Below are 18,876 nucleotides of genomic sequence, written 5' to 3' on the forward strand. Positions count from 1 at the left end.
GTTGCTACTCTCCCTAGGAGTGGCCGTCCTGCAAAGATGACTGCAAGAGCACAGAGCAGAATGCTCAATGAGGTTAAGAAGAATCCTAGTGTCAGCTAAATCTCTGAAATCTCTGGAACATACTAACATCTCTGTTGACGAGTCTACGATACGTAAAACACTAAACAAGAATGGTGTTCATGGAAGGACATGATGGAAGAAGCCACTGCTGTCCATAAAAAAACATTGCTGCAAGTCTGAAGTTTATAAAAGAGCACCTGGATGTTCCACAGCGCTACTGGCAAAATATTCTGTGGATGGTCCAAAATTCCTCCTGACCGTTGTGCAGGTCTGATCCGCAACTACAGAAAATATTTTGTTGAGGTTATTGCTGCCAAAGGAGGGTCAACCAGTTATTAAATCCAAGGGTTCACATACTTTTCCCACCCTGCACTGTTACACGGTGTGTTCAATTAAAGACATGAAAACGTATAAGTGTTTGTGTGTTATTAGTTTAAGCAGACTGTGTTTGTCTATTGTTGTGACCTAGATGAAGATCCAATCAAATTTTATGACCAATTTATGCATAAATCCATGTACTTCCAAAGGGTTCACATACTTCTTCTTGCCACTGTATGTACCCATTGATTCTTGAAGAATTGAACGTATAAATGCCTCATGAGCTTAGTTCAACTGTCATACCCTACGAGAAGCTTAAAATATAAGCTTGTTTTACTGTTTGTAAATAATGTACACTACCGTTCAAAAGTTTGGGGTCACTTAGAAATGTCCTTCTTTTTGAAAGAAAAGCAAAAAATGTTTTTGTCCATTTAAAATAACATCAAATTGATCAGAAATACAGTGTAGACATTGTTAATGTTGTAAATGACTGTTGTAGCTGGAAAGGTGTACAGAGGCCCATTATCAGCAACCATCACTCCTGTGTTCCAATGGCACGTTGGGTTAGCTAATCCAAGTTTATAATTTTAAAAGACTAATTGATCATTAGAAAACCCTTTTGAAATTATGTTAGCACAGCTGAAAACTGTTCTGATTAAAGGAGCAATAAAACTGGCCTTCTTGAGACTAGTTGAGTATCTGGAGCATCAGCATTTGTGGGTTCGATTACAGGCTCAAAATGGCCAGAAACAAAGACCTTTCTTCTGAAACTCGTCAGTCTATTATTGTTCTGAGAAATGAAGGCTGTTCCATGGCGAGAAATTGCAAGAACCTGAAGATCTCGTACAACGCTGTGTACTACTCCCTTCACAGAACAGCACAAACTGGCTCTAACCAGAATAGAATGAGGAGGGGCAGGCCCCGGTGCACAACTGAGCAAGAGGACAAGTACATTAGAGTGTCTAGTTTGAGAAACAGACACATCACAAGTCCTCAACTGGCAGCTTCATTAAATAGTACTGGCAAAACACCAGTCTCAACGTCAACATTGAAAAGGTGACTCCAGGATGCTGACCTTCTAGGCAGATTTCCTCTGTCCAGTGTCTGTGTTCTTTTGCCCATCTTAATCTTTTCTTTTTATTGGCCAGTCTGAGATATGGCTTTTTCTTTGCAACTCTGCCTAGAAGGCCAGCATCCCGGAGTCGCCTCTTCACTGTTGACATTGAGACTGGAGTATTGTGGGTAGTATTTAATGAAGCTGCCAGTAGTACATTGCGCTGTACGAGATCTTCAGTTTCTTGGTAATTTCTCGCATGGAATAGCTTTCATTTCTCAGAACAGGAATAGATTGACGAGAAAGAAAGTCCTTTGTTTCTGGCCATTTTGAGCCTGTAATCGAACCCACAAATGCTGATGCTCCAGATACTCAACTAGTTTAAAGAAAGCCAGTTGTATTGCTTCTTTAGTCAGCAACAACAGTTTCAGCTGTGCTAACATAATTTCAAAAGGGTTTTCTAATGATCAATTAGCCTTTTCAAATGATCAACTTGGATTAGCTAACACAACGTGCCATTGGATCACAGGAGTGATGGTTGCTGATAATGGGCCTCTGTACGCCTGCCTTTTCCAGTTACAATAGTCACTTTCAACATTAACAACATCTACACTGTATTTCTGATCAATTTGATGTTATTTTAAAATGCACAAAAAAAATGTGCTTTTCTTTCAAAAAATACAAATATTTCTAAGTGTGCACGTAAACAAACAATGTATGGGTAAAATGGGTAAAACTATAATGTTGATATCATGGATGATCAGTCCTGGCATCCATAGCTCTATGAATTTGAGTGGTCACATTTCTCCATCCCCGTCCCTCAGCTTTTTACCCGAAAACAGGGTAGGGTTTGAACTGCTGATTGCCACTCTAAATGTTTATTGAATTAAATGTTGAAGATATTGTCTTGATTTACATAACATAACCTTATTGTTTTCCTTCGTCACACCACAATTTCTACCATAGCAAGCACTTACCCCTCCCAATCCCTCCCCATCACCTGAGGGCCTGGCTGGGACTGTGTCAGTGGAGGATCACACTGTCTCCGCTGTGGCCAGTGAGATGGAGGAGGCCCCTCCACCCATCCAGCCAGCAGTTCTAGGACATGCAGGAGCCCAGTCTGCGATGCCCCTCAGCCCTTGTGTGTTGGTGGCCTATCCAGCTTCACTACACCCAGAGACAAAGGAGACTACCCTGCTATGCCACTCTCCTACCCTGCTATGCCAATCTCCTACCCTGCTATGCCACTCTCCTACCCTGCTATGCCAATCTCCATCTGAGCAGGGTTTAGGGACCACACCCCCGGCTGGGCAGGGCTTATGGACCACACCCCCGAATGGGCAGGGCTTATGGACCACACCCCCGAATGGGCAGGGCCTAATGAGCACCCCCCCGAATGGGCAGGGCTTAGTGAGAACACTCCGGAATGGGCAGGGCTTAGTGAGCACACCCTTTACTAGGCAGGGCTTAGGGTCCACACCACAACAAGACAGTTTATCTTCCCCACCAAGTGGGGCCACCTCCCTGGGACTGGCTGGGTCTGGATCTGGGTCTGGAAGTGCCGTCCCTCAAACCCAGGCTGCAGTGTTCAGAAGCCCCTCCCCTCTGCCTGTCAGCACCTCCCCCCAGCTCCAGACTGCAATGTTCAGAAGCCCCTCCCCTCTGCCTGTCAGCACCTCCCCCCAGCTCCAGACTGCAGTGTTCAGACTGTCAGTGCTCCAGACTGCAGTGTTCAAGCCCCTCCCCTCTGCCTGTCAGCGCCTCCCCCCAGCTCCAGACTGCAGTGTTCAGCAATCCCAGCCCCTCTCCTCTACCTGTCTGTGTGCCTCAGCAGCAGCTTGACCCCCTCCTAGCGCAGCCTGACCACCTCCTAGCGCAGCCTGACCCCCTCCTAGCGCAGCCTGACCACCTCCTAGCGCAGCCTGACCACCTCCTGGCGCAGCCTGACCACCTCCTAGCGCAGCCTGACCCCGTCCTAGCGCAGCCTGAACCCGTCCTAGCGCAGCCTGACCCCGTCCTAGCGCAGCCTGACCCCGTCCTAGCGCAGCCTGACCCCGTCCTAGTGCAGCCTGACCCCCTCCTAGTGCAGCCTGACCCCCTCCTAGTGCAGCCTGACCCCCTCCTAGCGCAGCCTGACCCCCTCCTAGCACAGCCTGACCCCCTCCTAGTGACTCCCAGCTCCCATGGAGATCAGGCTAACCAGCAACACACAAAGCAAAGCAGTGAGTCTGATCACACAGATCTGCAACCCAAATGGCACCCTATTCCCTATGTAGTGCACTACTTTTGACTAGGGTTGGCACCCTATTACCTATGTAGTGTCCTACTTTTGACCAGAGTCCTATGGGAATAGGGTTCCATCAGGGCAGCACACAGAGTATTAATACAAATCATCATGCAACAATTCTAACGATCCCTTTCACAGTCTTCCTAACCCACTCCTTTCACTCTGTCTCCCTGCCTCACACACATCATCACCACCACCACCACCATCATCACCATCATCATCATCACCACCACCAACACAATCACCACCACCAACATCACCACCATCACCAAAACCATCATCATCACCACTACCAACACCATCATCATCACCACTACCAACACCATCATCATCACCACTACCAACACCATCATCACCATCACCACCACCACCACCAAAACCATCATCACCACTACCAACATCATCACCACCACTACCAACACCATCACCACCATCATCTCCACCACCACCATCATCATCACCACTACCAACACCATCATCACCACCACCACCATCATCACCACTACCAACACCACCATCATCATCACCACTACCAACACCATCATCACCATCACCACCATCATCACCAACACCAACACCATCACCAAAACCATCATCAACATCATCACCAACACCATCACCAAAACCATCATCAACACCACTACCAACACCACCATCATCATCACCACCATCATCACCACCACCACTACCAACAACACCATCATCATCACCACCATCATCACCACCACCATCACCAAAACCATCATCACCACTACCAACACCACCATCATCATCACCACCATCACCACCACTACCAACAACATCACCACTACCAACACCATCACCACCACCATCACCACCACTACCAACACCATCATCAACACCATCACCAAAACCATCATCAACATCATCATCATCACCACTACCAACACCACCATCATCACCATCATCACCATCATCACCACCACTACCAACAACACCACCATCATCATTACCACCATCATCATCACCACCACTTCCAACACCATCACCATCATCACCAAAACCATCATCATCACCAATACCAACACCACCATCATCAACACCATCACCAAAACCATCATCAACATTATCACCACCACCACTACCAACACCATCATCACCATCACCACCATCATCATCATCACCATCATCCACACCATCATCATCACCACTACCAACACCACCATCACCAAAACCATCATCAACATCATCACCACCACTACCAACACCATCATCATCACCACTACTACCAACATCACCAAAATCATCATCATCACCATCATCCATACAATCATCACATCACAACCATCACCATATCACCCCCATCATCATCACCATATCACCACCATCATCATCATCATCATCACCCCCATCATCATCATCACCCCCATCATCATCATTACCCCCATCATTACTATCATCACCCCCATCACCATCACCCCATCACCACCATCACCCCTCCATCATCATTACCTCCATCATCATCACCTCCATCATCACCATCACCTCCATCACCATCACCCCCATCATCATCACCTCCATCACCATCATCATCACCTCCATCACCATCACCCCCATCACCACCATCACCCCCATCATCATTACCTCCATCATCATCACCTCCATCATCACCATCACCTCCATCATCACCTCCATCATCACCCCCATCATCATCACCTCCATCATCATCACCTCCATCACCATCATCATCACCTCCATCACCATCACCCCCATCACCCTCATCATCACCCCCATCATCATTACCTCCATCATCATCACCTCCATCATCACCATCACCTCCATCATCACCATCACCTCCATCACCATCATCATCACCTCCATCACCACCATCACCCCCACCATCACCTCCATCATCACCTCCATCACCATCATCATCTCCTCCATCACCTCCATCACCATCATCATCACCTCCATCACCACCATCATCACCTCCATCATCACCACCATCATCACCACCATCACCACCATCACCATCACCATCATCATCACCTCCATCATCATCACCACCACCCCCATCATCTTCTGTATTATAATGCTCAGAACCACCAGCTGCCTTGGCCATGGATGTAGAGGGTAAAGCCTTTACTCTTGATGTCCATCCACCTTCTCCCAGACCCCAGTGGCCACCAGGCCCCCACACAGTCCAGGGGCCCAACACAGTTCGGTGGCTCCACACTGTCCCGGAGCCCCAGTACGACCAGGGGCCCCAATCCCATAGAGATCAGGACCAGTGGCTCAGAGCAGTTCAGACAGCCCAACAGTCAAAGACAAAGGTGAGAAACATGGACCCCTATTCCCTTTATAGGGAATAGGGTGCCATTTCAGATATGTCCATTCTCAGATTCTAGGCCTTCCATCCAGCATATTGGTCTGAAACCACAATGCTCTTCATTCTACTCACATTCTGAAACCACTATACTACTCAGATTCTGAAACCACGATACTACTCAGATTCTGAAACCACGATACTACTCAGATTCTGAAACCACGATACGATAGATTCTGAAACCACGATAGATTCTGAAACCACGATACTACTCAGATTCTGAAACCACGATACTACTCAGATTCTGAAACCACTCATTCTGAAACCTACTCAGATTCTGAAACCACGATACTACTCAGATTCTGAAACCACGATACTACTCAGATTCTGAAACCACGATACTACTCAGATTCTGAAACCACGATACTACTCAGATTCTGAAACTACGATACTACTCAGATTCTGAAACTACGATACTACTCAGATTCTGAAACCACGATACTACTCAGATTCTGAAACCACTATACTACTCAGATTCTGAAACCACTATACTACTCAGATTCTGAAACCACGATACTACTCAGATTCTGAAACTACGATACTACTCAGATTCTGAAACCACTATACTACTCAGATTCTGAAACCACGATACTACTCAGATTCTGAAACCACGATACTACTCAGATTCTGAAACCACGATACTCTTCATTCTACTCAGATTCTTCAATCTCCAGTAAACCTAAGGTCATATCTCATCCATACCAGGTGGCCGGTCCTGTGGCGAAGGAGAGAGAGCAGAGACTGACTGAAACGATGTGCAGGTGAGAAGCAGGACACGTCAGGTCGTCAGTCTCTGATATTGACGACGTCCATATCGCATGATGATGAAGTGCAGTACCAAAAGGTTTTCTGGGAAAGAAGGACAGATGCCCTGCTGTTTTATGGTGCAACGGTTCATCCTTAAAGGGATATTTGGCAATGAAGTCATTGCGCTAACGCTAGTTAGCATTTGTTCATTAAACTACCTCTAACTTCCTTCATGTTGGATGCAGAGACATACAAATTGTATCCATGAGTTCATCGGACTCTGGGGAAGCAGATAAAATGGCTTTTAAAAACAGCAGGAGCAGAGTATTGATCCTCTGGTGACTTTTACATTGTTTGAACCCAAACCTAGTGTCTGTGATGTCATCCTCAGGCTCCAGCAGCAGCTGTGTCAGGACCAGAGACCGGTCCAGAGTCCTTACATCTGTTCTCCCTTCTCCTCATTGGGGGAGGCTGTGACACACCTGTTACCATACCACACCTGTGCCGGACACCTGCCTAGTCAGGACGACTTCAACTTAGGTCAGAACACCGCTTTTAATTCACTCTGTAGAGACTGGCAGTACACTCTTAGAGAAAAAGGGGTTCAAAAAGGAACCCTTTGTGAAAAGGGTTCTACAAAAAGGGTTCTACATGGAACCCAAAAGGGTTCTACATGGAACCCACAATGGTTCTACAAAAAGGGTTCTACATGGAGCCCAAAAGGGTTTAAACTGGAACCCAAAAGGGTTCTACATGGAACCCAAAAGTTATACCTCAAAAAGTTATCCCATGGGGACAGCTGAGCAACCCTATTATGTTGTAGATATAACCTTGTTTTTCTAAGAATGTAGTAAAAACGGGAGCATGATGCCATTACGAGTATCTGTATGTCTGATTATTGACGTGTCCCCTTCTCTCTCCAGTGGACAAGCAGTTTGACACTGTGTCAGGGTTCCTACTGAAACGCACCAAGGACATGCTCAACAAATACAGACAGCTACTGCTCGGGGAGGCACTGGTACGACACTGCTCACGCATCTATATTTCCCTTTTTTTCTCCTAAATCATAAATCGCAACTGTCTTTGCTAAAGTTATTTTATTTTCTTCTGTATTTTGCTTTTATTGGATGGAAATTCCTCTAAGTTTTTAGTTTTGGAGTTCCTCAAGGGTCAGTTCTAGGACCACTACTGTTTTCAATTTTACAGTTGAAGTCGGAAGTTTACATACACTAAGGTTGGAGTCATTAAATCTCATTTTCAACCACTCCGCAAATTTCTTGTTAACATATTATAGTTTTGGCAAGTTGTTTAGGACATCTACTTTGTGCTTGACACAAGTAATTTTTCCAACAATTGTTTACAGACAGATTTCACTTATAATTCACTGTATCACAATTCCAGTGGTTCAGATGTATACATACACTAAGTTTATTGTGCCTTTAAGCAGCTTGGAAAATTCCAGAAAATGATGTCATGGCTTTAGAAGCTTCTGATAGGTTAATTGACATCATTTGAGTCAATTGGAGGTGTACCTGTGGATGTATTTCAAGGCCGACCTTCAAACTCAGTGCCTCTTTGCTTGACATCATCGGAAAATCAAAAGAAATCAGCCAAGACCTCAGAAAAAAAAATTGCAGACCTCCACAAGTCTGGTTCATCCTTGGGAGCAATTTCCAAATGCCTGAAGGTACCACATTCATCTGTACAAACAATAGTACTCAAGTATAAACACCATGGGACCACGCAGCTGTCATACCGCTGAGGAAGAAGACACGTTCTGTCTCCTAGAGATGAACGTACTTTGGTGCAAGAAGTGCAAATCAATCCCAGAACAACAGCAAAGGACCTTGTGAAGATGCTGGAGGAAACATGTACAAAAGTATCTATATCCACAGTAAAACGAGTCCTATATCGACATAACCTGAAAGGCCGCTCAGCAAGGAAGAAGCCACTGCTCCAAAACCGCCATAAAAAAACAAGACTACGGTTTGCAACTGCACATGGGGACAAAGATCATACTTTTTGGAGAAATGTCCTCTGGTCTGACAAAAATATAACTGTTTGGCCATAATGACCATTGTTATGTTTGGAGGAAAAAGTGGGAGGTTTGCAAGTCAAAGAACACCATCCCAACCGTGAAGCACGGGGGTGGCAGCATCATGTTATGGGGGTGCTTTGCTGCAGGAGACTGGTGCACTTCACAAAATAGATGGCTTCATGAGGGAGGAAAATTATGTGGATATATTGAAGCAACATCTCAAGACATCAGTTAGGAAGTTAAAGCTTGGTCGCAAATGGGTCTTCCAAATGGACAATGATCCCAAGCAAACTTCCAAAGTTGTGGCAAAATGGCTTAAGAACAACAAAGTCAAGGTATTGGAGTGGCCATCACAAAGCCCTGACCTCAATCCTATAGAAAGGCCTACAAACCTGACTCAGTTACACCAGCTCTGTCAGGAGGAATGGGCCAAAATTCACCCAACTTATTGTGGGAAGCTTGTGGAAGGCTTCCCGACACATTTGACCCAAGTTAAACAATTTAAAGGCAATGCTACCAAATACTAATTGAGTGTATGTAAACTTCTGACCCACTGGGAATATGAGGAAAGAAATGAAAGCTGAAATAAATCATTCTCTCAACTATTATTCTGACTTTTCACATTCTTAAAATAAAGTTGTGATCTATCAGACGTAAAATAGGGATTTTTTTACTAGGATTAAATATCAGGAATTGTGAAAAACTGAGTTTAAATGTATTTGGCTAAGGTGTATGTAAACTTCCTACTTCAACTTTATATGCTACTGCTTGGTGATGCTATTCGGAAACACAGTGTCAACTTTCACTGATACACGGACAATACAAGGATGCTGATGCAGGCTTTATAAGTACATGTGATTTGTAATAATAATAATATAATATATGCCATTTAGCAGACGCTTTTATCCAAAGCGACTTACAGTCATGTGTGCATACATTCTACGTATGGGTGGTCCCGGGGATCGAACCCACCACCCTGGCGTTACAAGCGCCATGCTCTACCAACTGAGCTACAGAAGGACCATTATCCGATTATTTTGTGCCCAACAGAAATGAATGGTAAATAATGTATTGTGTCATTTTGTAGTCCCTTTATTGTAGATAAGAATAACACTTCTACATTAATGTAGATACTACCATGATTACGGATAAGCCTGAATGAATCGTGAATAATGGTGAGTGAGAAAGTTACAGACGCACAAATACCAAGACATGCTAACCTCTCACCATTACAACAGGGAGGTTAGCATTTCATATCATGCCCCTACGACATGCTAACCTCTCACCATTACAATAACAGGGGAGGTTAGCATTTCATATCATACCCCCACGACATGCTAACCTCTCACCATAACAATAACAGGAGAGGTTAGCATTTCATATCATACCCCCACGACATGCTAACCTCTCACCATTACAATAACAGGGGAGGTTAGCATTTCATATCATTTCACCATTACAATAACAGGGGAGGTTAGCATTTCATATCCCCCCCACGACATGCTAACCTCTCACCATAACAATAACAGGAGACATTTCTCATCATACATACATGCTAACCTCTCACCATTACAATAACAGGGGAGGTTAGCATTTCATATCATACCCCCATCATGCTAACCTCTCACCATTACAATAACAGGGAGGTTAGCATTTCATATCATGCCCCTACGACATGCTAACCTCTCACCATTACAATAACAGGGGAGGTTAGCATTTCATATCATACCCCCACGACATGCTAACCTCTCACCATAACAATAACAGGAGAGGTTAGCATTTCATATCATACCCCCACGACATGCTAACCTCTCACCATTACAATAACAGGGGAGGTTAGCATTTCATATCATACCCCCACGACATGCTAACCTCTCACCATTACAATAACAGGGGAGGTTAGCATTTCATATCATACCCCCACGACATGCTAACCTCTCACCATTACAATAACAGGGGAGGTTAGCATTTCATATCATACCCCCACGACATGCTAACTTCTCACCATTACAATGACAGGGGAGGTTAGCATTTCATATCATATTACCAAGACATGCTTACCTCTCACCATTACAATAACAAAGGAGTTTAGCATTTCATATCATACCCCTACGACATGCTAACCTCTCACCATTACAATAACAGGGGAGGTTAGCATTTCATATCATACCCCTACGACATGCTAACCTCTCACCATTACAATGACAGTGATATTTGTGCATCCGTAACTTTCTCAGTTATTATATTATTATTATATTATTATTCATGATTCATTCAGGATGAACTGTAACCATGGTAGTAGCATCAACATTAACGTAGAAGTGTTTAGAAACATTATATTCTTATTTAAAACAAATGTGACTCCAAAATGACACAATACATGATTTACCATTTGTTTCTGTTGGGCACAAAATCATCTGAAACACAACCTAAACAAACAGCAAATACATCCAACAAGTTTTTGTCAAAAGTCAAAAGGTTGATATAATCATTGCATGCTGTGAATATGAGACCAAATACTTAACGGGGCGGCTAGACAGTTGGACTAGTAACCGGAATGTTGCGAGTTCAAACCCCCGAGCTGACAAGGTACAAATCTGTCGTTCTGCCCCTGAACAGGCAGTTAACCCACTGTTCCTAGGCCGTCATTGCAAATAAGAATTTGTTCTTAACTAACTAGCCTAGTGGTTGGACTAGTAACCGGAAGGTTGCGAGTTCAAACCCCCGAGCTGACAAGGTACAAATCTGTCGTTCTGCCCCTGAACAGGCAGTTAACCCACTGTTCCCAGGCCGTCATTGCAAATAAGAATTTGTTCTTAACTGACTTGCCTAGTTAAATAAAGGTAAAATAAAAATTAAAAAACGTTTGACTATTTAAATACACGTGTAAGTGAATATGGCCCAATACTTTGGTCCCAGAAAATGGGGGGTGAACTATGTACAAAAAGTGTTATACTTTCTAAACTGTTCACCTGATATGGATAAAAAAATACCCTCAAATTAAATCTGACAGTCTGCATTTGAACTTTATAGTCAATTAATTTCAAATACAACAATTTGGAGTTTTATATCCAAAAAAATAAAACACACTTCAATGTCCAATAATAATAATAATAATAATAATAATATAATAATAAGAAGAAGAATAAATAATATAATAACAATAATAATAATATATAATAATAATAATATATAATAATAATAATAATATAATAAAAATATAATAATAATAATATATAATAATAATAATATATAATAATAATAATATATTATATAATAATAATAATGATAATAATAATAATATATAATAATAATAATATATTATATAATAATAATAATGTTCAATAATTACAGAAGGCACTTTATCACACTGTATGTACCAATATCCCATAATAATAATAATATAATATAATAATAATGTTCAATAATTACAGAAGGCATACTCCTAATTATTGAACATTATCACACTGTATGTACCAATGTCCCATAATAATAATAATATAATATAATAATAATGTCCCAATAATTACAGAAGGCACTCTATCACACTGTATGTACCAATGTCCCAATAATTACAGAAGGCACTCTATCACACTATGTACCAATGTCCCAATAATTACAGAAGGCACTCTATCACACTATGTACCAATGTCCCAATAATTACAGAAGGCACTCTATCACACTGTATGTACCAATATCCCATAATAATAATAATATAATATAATAATAATGTCCAATAATTACAGAAGGCACTCTATCACACTGTATGTACCAATGTCCCCCATTTATCAATATCAACAGCAAGTGATACCGTCGGCAGAGATGGTGATGCTGGATCGTCTGTTCCTCCAATCAGAGAGGTTTTCCCTGGGGGAGGACCGACACAGGGCCCGTAGAGACCCAGGTCAGTGCCGTGGGGGAGTGGAGATGCACTATATATACACACAGCAGTATGTGGACACCCCTTCAAATGAGTGGATTCGGCTATTTCAGCTACACCCGTTGCTGACAGGTGTATCAAATCGAGCAGACTGCCATGCAATCTCCATAGACAAACATTGGCACCTTTCCAACAAGTCAGTTCTTCAAATTTTTGCCCTGCTCGAGCCGGTTAACTGGAAGTGGAAACGTCTAGGAGAAACAACGGCTTAGCCACGAAGTGGTAGGCCCACACAAGCTCACAGAACAGGGTTTAGTGGATGCCAGGAGAACACTACCTGCCCCAATGCATACTGCCAACTGTAAAGTTTGGTGGAGGAGGAATAATGGTCTGGGGCGGTTTTTCATTGTTCGGGCTTGGCACCTTAATTCAAGTTAAAGGAAATCTTAACACGACTCTTAGACGATTCTGTGCTTCCAACTTTGTGGCAACAGTTTGGGGAAGGCCCTTTCCTGTTTCAGCATGATAATACCCCTGTGGACAAAGCGAGGTCCATACAGAATTAGTTTATTGAGATCGGTGTGGAAGAACTTGACTGGCCCGCACAGAGCCCTGACCTCAACACCATCGCACACCTTTGAGATGAATTGGAATGCTGAATGTGAGCCAGGCCTAATCACCCAACATCAGTGCCCGACCTCACGAATGTTCTTGTGGCTGAATTGAAGCAAGTCCCCGCAGTAATGTTCCAACATCTAGTGGAAAGCCTTCCCAGAAGAGAGGCTGTTATAGCAGCAGAGGGGGGACCAACTCCATATTAATGCCCATGATTTTGGAACAGGTACAGGTGTAGTGTACCTACTGGTGTGTACAGGTACAGGTGTAGTGTACCTACAGATACAGGTGTAGTGTACAGGTGTAGTGTACCTACAGGTACATGGTGTAGTGTACCTACAGGTACATGGTGTGGTGTACCTACAGGTGTACAGGTGTAGTGTACCTACAGATACAGGTGTAGTGTACAGGTGTAGTGTACCTACAGATACAGGTGTAGTGTACCTACAGGTACAGGTGTAGTGTACCTACAGGTACAGGTGTGTACAGGTACAGTGTACCTACTGGTGTGTACAGGTACAGGTGTAGTGTACCTACAGGTGTGTACAGGTACAGGTGTAGTGTACCTACAGGTACAGGTGTACAGGTGTAGTGTACCTACAGGTACAGGTGTACAGGTGTAGTGTACCTACAGGTACAGGTGTACAGGTGTAGTGTACCTACAGGTACAGGTGTACAGGTGTAGTGTACCTACAGGTACAGGTGTACAGGTACATGGTGTAGTGTACAGGTGTAGTGTACCTACAGGTGTACAGGTGTAGTGTACCTACAGGTGTACAGGTGTAGTGTACCTACAGGTGTACAGGTGTAGTGTACCTACAGGTGTACAGGTGTAGTGTACCTACAGGTGTACAGGTGTAGTGTACCTACAGGTGTACAGGTGTAGTGTACCTACAGGTGTACAGGTGTAGTGTACCTACAGGTGTACAGGTGTAGTGTACCTACAGGTGTACAGGTGTAGTGTACCTACAGGTGTACAGGTGTAGTGTACCTACAGGTGTACAGGTGTAGTGTACCTACATGTACAGGTGTAGTGTACCTACATGTACAGGTGTAGTGTACCTACATGTACAGGTGTAGTGTACCTACATGTACAGGTGTACAGGTACAGGTGTAGTGTACCTACATGTACAGGTGTAGTGTACCTACATGTACAGGTGTAGTGTACCTACATGTACAGGTGTAGTGTACCTACATGTACAGGTGTACAGGTACAGGTGTAGTGTACGTACAGGTACAGGTGTAGTGTACCTACATGTACAGGTGTAGTGTACGTACAGGTACAGGTGTAGTGTACCTACATGTACAGGTGTAGTGTACCTACATGTACAGGTGTAGTGTACCTACATGTACAGGTGTAGTGTACCTACATGTACAGGTGTAGTGTACCTACATGTACAGGTGTAGTGTACCTACATGTACAGGTGTACAGGTACAGGTGTAGTGTACCTACATGTACAGGTGTACAGGTACAGGTGTAGTGTACCTACATGTACAGGTGTACAGGTACAGGTGTAGTGTACCTACATGTACAGGTGTAGTGTACCTACAGGTACAGGTGTAGTGTACCTACATGTACAGGTACAGGTGTAGTGTACCTACAGGTACAGGTGTACTGGTACAGGTGTAGTGTACCTACATGTACAGGTGTAGTGTACCTACATGTACAGGTGTACAGGTACAGGTGTAGTGTACCTACAGGTACAGGTGTAGTGTACCTACAGGTACAGGTGTACTGGTACAGGTGTAGTGTACGTACAGGTGTAGTGTACCTACAGGTACAGGTGTACTGGTACAGGTGTAGTGTACCTACTGGGCTAAAAGTGAAGCACTGTGATGTTTAACCAGAAACGTCATTTTAATGTCTTTCTTTGAAGTTAAATGAGCTCTTCTGTGAACAGTCAGTCAGTGTTATGTAATGTACCGATGTGTAGCGTTCCCTCCCCTTGTACCTTTATGCTTGTATCTTCCAGAGTCCTTCCTGATGACCCTGCATGCATCTGAGTCCTCCAGCTCCGCGTCATCCCGTGTGGGGCTGGATCGGTCTGGCAGCCTCCCCTCTCCCCCAGCTTGGACCAGACTCTCCGACCGACCCCCGGGACTCAGGACCTACCACTCCACCAGCCGCGGAGGCCTTAGGCTCACCATCAAACACAAGGCTGGATCCAGGATGGTGGTTCACAACTCAGCCTGTGACACCGTGCACGATACTGCCCCCTCTGGTCACAAGCGGTACTACAACGGCCAACTGATCAATGGGAGTGTTGATCTGACTGAGCAGGGCTCCTCCCATAGGACCTCCTGCCATCCAATCGATGAGGAGATGTCGAACGGAGCCCTGCCCTCCAAAGTAGTAGAGGACATCCCACATGGTCACCATAGTGACAGCAGGGAATCTGTTGCACAGATTCAGACAGCAGCACAGGGTTCACAATATACAAGTTCCCCAAACTCCCTTACTATGCCGAGCTTAGACCCACAGACTGCCTGTCTAGAGCCTCCCCCTTCAGACCCTGGAGAGATGAGTAACCCCAAACTGAAACGCTTCAGGCCCACGCTTCCGGACCTCCCATTCCAGGCGGACAGGCACAGCGACAGGCCCCAGCCTTTTCCACAGACCAGCTACAGGCCCCCGCCTTTTCCACAGACCAGCTACAGGCCCCAGCCTTTCCCCCAGACCAGCTACAGGCCCCCGCCTTTTCCACAGACCAGCTACAGACCCCAGCCTTTCCCCCAGACCAGCGACAGACCCCAGCCTCTTCCCCAGACCAGCTATAGGCCCCTGCCTCTTTCCCAGACCAGCTATAGGCCCCGGTCTCTTTCCCAGACCAGAGACAGACACCAGCCTCTTTCTCAAACTAGCTACAGGCCCCAGTCTCTTTCCCAGACCAGCAACAGACCCCAGCCTCTTCCCCAGACCAGCGACAGGCCCCAGCCTCTTCCCCAGACCAGCGACAGGCCCCAGCCTCTTCCCCAGACCAGCGACAGGCCCCAGCCTCTTCCCCAGACCAGCGACAGGCCCCAGCCTCTTCCCCAGACCAGCGACAGGCCCCAGCCTCTTCCCCAGACCAGCGACAGGCCCGAGGCTAGTCCTAGCCCCCAACCCCCCCTGCCAGAGGACAACACCCTCAGTGAACATCTGCAGAGTGCCATCGACAGCATCCTGGAGCTGCAGCGCCTGCAGGGTCCTACGGCTGCAGCCCAGCCCCGGATCCAGGGGGCGTGCCCGGTTGCAGGCCCCGCCTCCCTACTGGACCAGGCCATCACTAGCATCCTACAAGGAAACCTCTAGAGACTCCTGAGATGAGGGACACCTGGCAGGAAGGGTGAAGAACTCAGCCTGTTTCAAAACGTTCGGTCTGCTTTAACCAAGCTAGGAGAACGAGGGATAAAGACTAGGCACAAAAAAAACAGGAAATGCAGAGAAATTTACACTAAGCATTATCTTCTAGATGGCCTTCTAGATACTTCATTTGATGTACATGTGAGATTAAATGAAATTCAGTAGGAGATATACCGTGTCAGTGGTAGTTTGAGGATCACGACGCCAGGTGTATCATATTTATAAATAACAGTGAGAAACAGAGACAGGAGAACAGCAGGCTGAGATTATTAATTTAATACTTTGTTTAAAAAAAATATGTTCTTCAAATATGAATTATTATTTTTGCTTTATATTACTAAGAAGATCCTAATCTGTGCCAACTGTGTAAAATGTGATTATTGGGTTGATTTAAGAGCAGAAAGGTTGTCTTTATGTGAATCTCTGTGCCTGGGTGTCGGGGGTAGATGGTGAGTTTGAGTGAGTCAGTGTTTTTATTGTGAATGACCTGATGATTCTTTCTTCAACATAACGGTTTAACCCCAAAGAAACGTTCATCTGGGGTGTATTCACTACGAACAAGCAGAAACAAGACAGGGGGCGAAACAGGGAAGCACCTACCTGACTTTTGCCCAATAGAATCTCTTGTTTCGGGTTCGCAAAATGTTTTCTGTTGCAAAAAAAACAAAAACATTTTTTGTTGCGGTGTGCACTAATGAATACACCCCTGAATACACCAGCAAATGGCAGCATATCCCATACATTCACAAGTCACAGCGAAAAGAGAAAAGATTTTGACGCAAGGTGTGAAAGATAGTCCTGCTTTTTGGGGAGAAAAAAAATTGACGTTCACGCTGGATTCTAACTGTGATTTGAATGTCTTTTATTTTATTTTATTTTTTTTTTTTTTGGGGGGGGTTAAAAGACGAGAACAGATTCAAAACTTCTTAACAAGCAAGCAATAAGAGGAGAGGGTTTCTGTGTGAGGGTTCTGTAGTGTAGTGAGAGGTCTCCAAGTATGTCCCAAATGACACCCTTATTCCCTATCGAAACGAGTGTACTAAATAGGGAATAGGACGCCATTTGGCACACACAGTATACCTGGCCTCCTAACACACCACATTACCAGCCCGGCCCCAGAGACTGGAGCTCACCTGTATCTTCTACCAGCCTTGGACCAAAAACTAGGAGAATCATCAGCTTTATACAGTTGAAGTCGGAAGTTTACATACACCTTAGCTAAATGCATTTAAAAACTACGTTTTTCACAATTCCTGATATTTAATCCTAGTCAGAATTCCCCGTTTTAGGTCCGTTTGGAACACCACTTTATTTTAAGAGTGTGAAATGTCAGAATAATAGTAGAGAGAATTATTTATTTCAGCTTTTATTTTTTTCATCACATTCCCAGTGGGTCAGAAGCTTACATGCACTTAATTGGTATTTGGTAGCATTGCCTTTAAATTGTTTAACTTGGGTCAAACATTTTGGGTAGCCTTCCACAAGCTTCCCACAATAAGTTGGGTGAATTTTGGCCCATTCCTCCTGACAGAGCTGGTGTAACTGAGTCAGGTTTGTAGGCCTCCTTGTTTGCACACGCTTTTTCAGTTCTGCCCACAAATTTTCTATAGGATTGAGGTCAGTGCTTTGTGATGGCCTCTCCAATACATTGACTTTGTTGTCATTAAGCCATTTTGCCACAACTTTGGAAGTATGCTTGGGGTCATTGTCCATTTGGAAGACCCATTTGTGACCAAGCTTTATCTTTCTGACTGATGTCTTGAGATGTTGCTTCAATATATCCACATAATTTTCCTCCCCATGATGCAATCTATTTTGTGAAGTGCACCAGACTGTCCTGCAGCTAAGCACCCCCACAACAAGATGCTGCCACCCCCGTGCTTCATGGTTGAGATTGTGTTTTTCGGCTTGCAAGCCTGCCCCTTTTCCTCCAAACATAACGATGGTCATTATGGCCAAACAGTTCTATTTTTGTTTCATCAGACCAGAGAACATTTCTCCAAAAAGTACAATCTTTGCCACCAGGTGCAGTCGCAAACCGTAGTCTGTTTTTTTATGGGGGTTTTGGAGCAGTGGCTTCTTCTTTACTGAGTGGCCTTTCAGGTTATGTCGATATAGGACTCGTTTACTGTGGATAAAGATTATTTTGTATCTTCACAAGGTCCTTTGCTGTTGTTCTGGAATTGA

At 44.4% G+C, this 18,876-nt stretch overlaps 1 protein-coding gene across 1 annotated transcript in view; it reads left to right on the top strand.

The window, feature by feature from the left end:
- The window catches only part of si:ch211-168d23.3 (BRD4-interacting chromatin-remodeling complex-associated protein), a 42,621-nt gene extending 25,983 nt beyond the window's left edge, over positions 1–16,638 (top strand). Inside the window, exons 9-15 of the mRNA XM_046367741.1 lie at positions 2,399–3,141; positions 3,191–3,654; positions 5,854–6,013; positions 7,205–7,353; positions 7,737–7,831; positions 12,653–12,755; positions 15,320–16,638. Of these exons, the coding sequence (XP_046223697.1) occupies positions 2,399–3,141; positions 3,191–3,654; positions 5,854–6,013; positions 7,205–7,353; positions 7,737–7,831; positions 12,653–12,755; positions 15,320–16,638 (3,033 nt within the window). The remainder of the gene's footprint in view (positions 1–2,398; positions 3,142–3,190; positions 3,655–5,853; positions 6,014–7,204; positions 7,354–7,736; positions 7,832–12,652; positions 12,756–15,319) is intronic.
- The last annotated feature ends 2,238 nt before the right edge of the window (positions 16,639–18,876 follow it).

Source organism: Oncorhynchus gorbuscha, linkage group LG10, assembly GCF_021184085.1.
Source record: "Oncorhynchus gorbuscha isolate QuinsamMale2020 ecotype Even-year linkage group LG10, OgorEven_v1.0, whole genome shotgun sequence".
Lineage (NCBI taxonomy): Eukaryota > Metazoa > Chordata > Actinopteri > Salmoniformes > Salmonidae > Oncorhynchus > Oncorhynchus gorbuscha.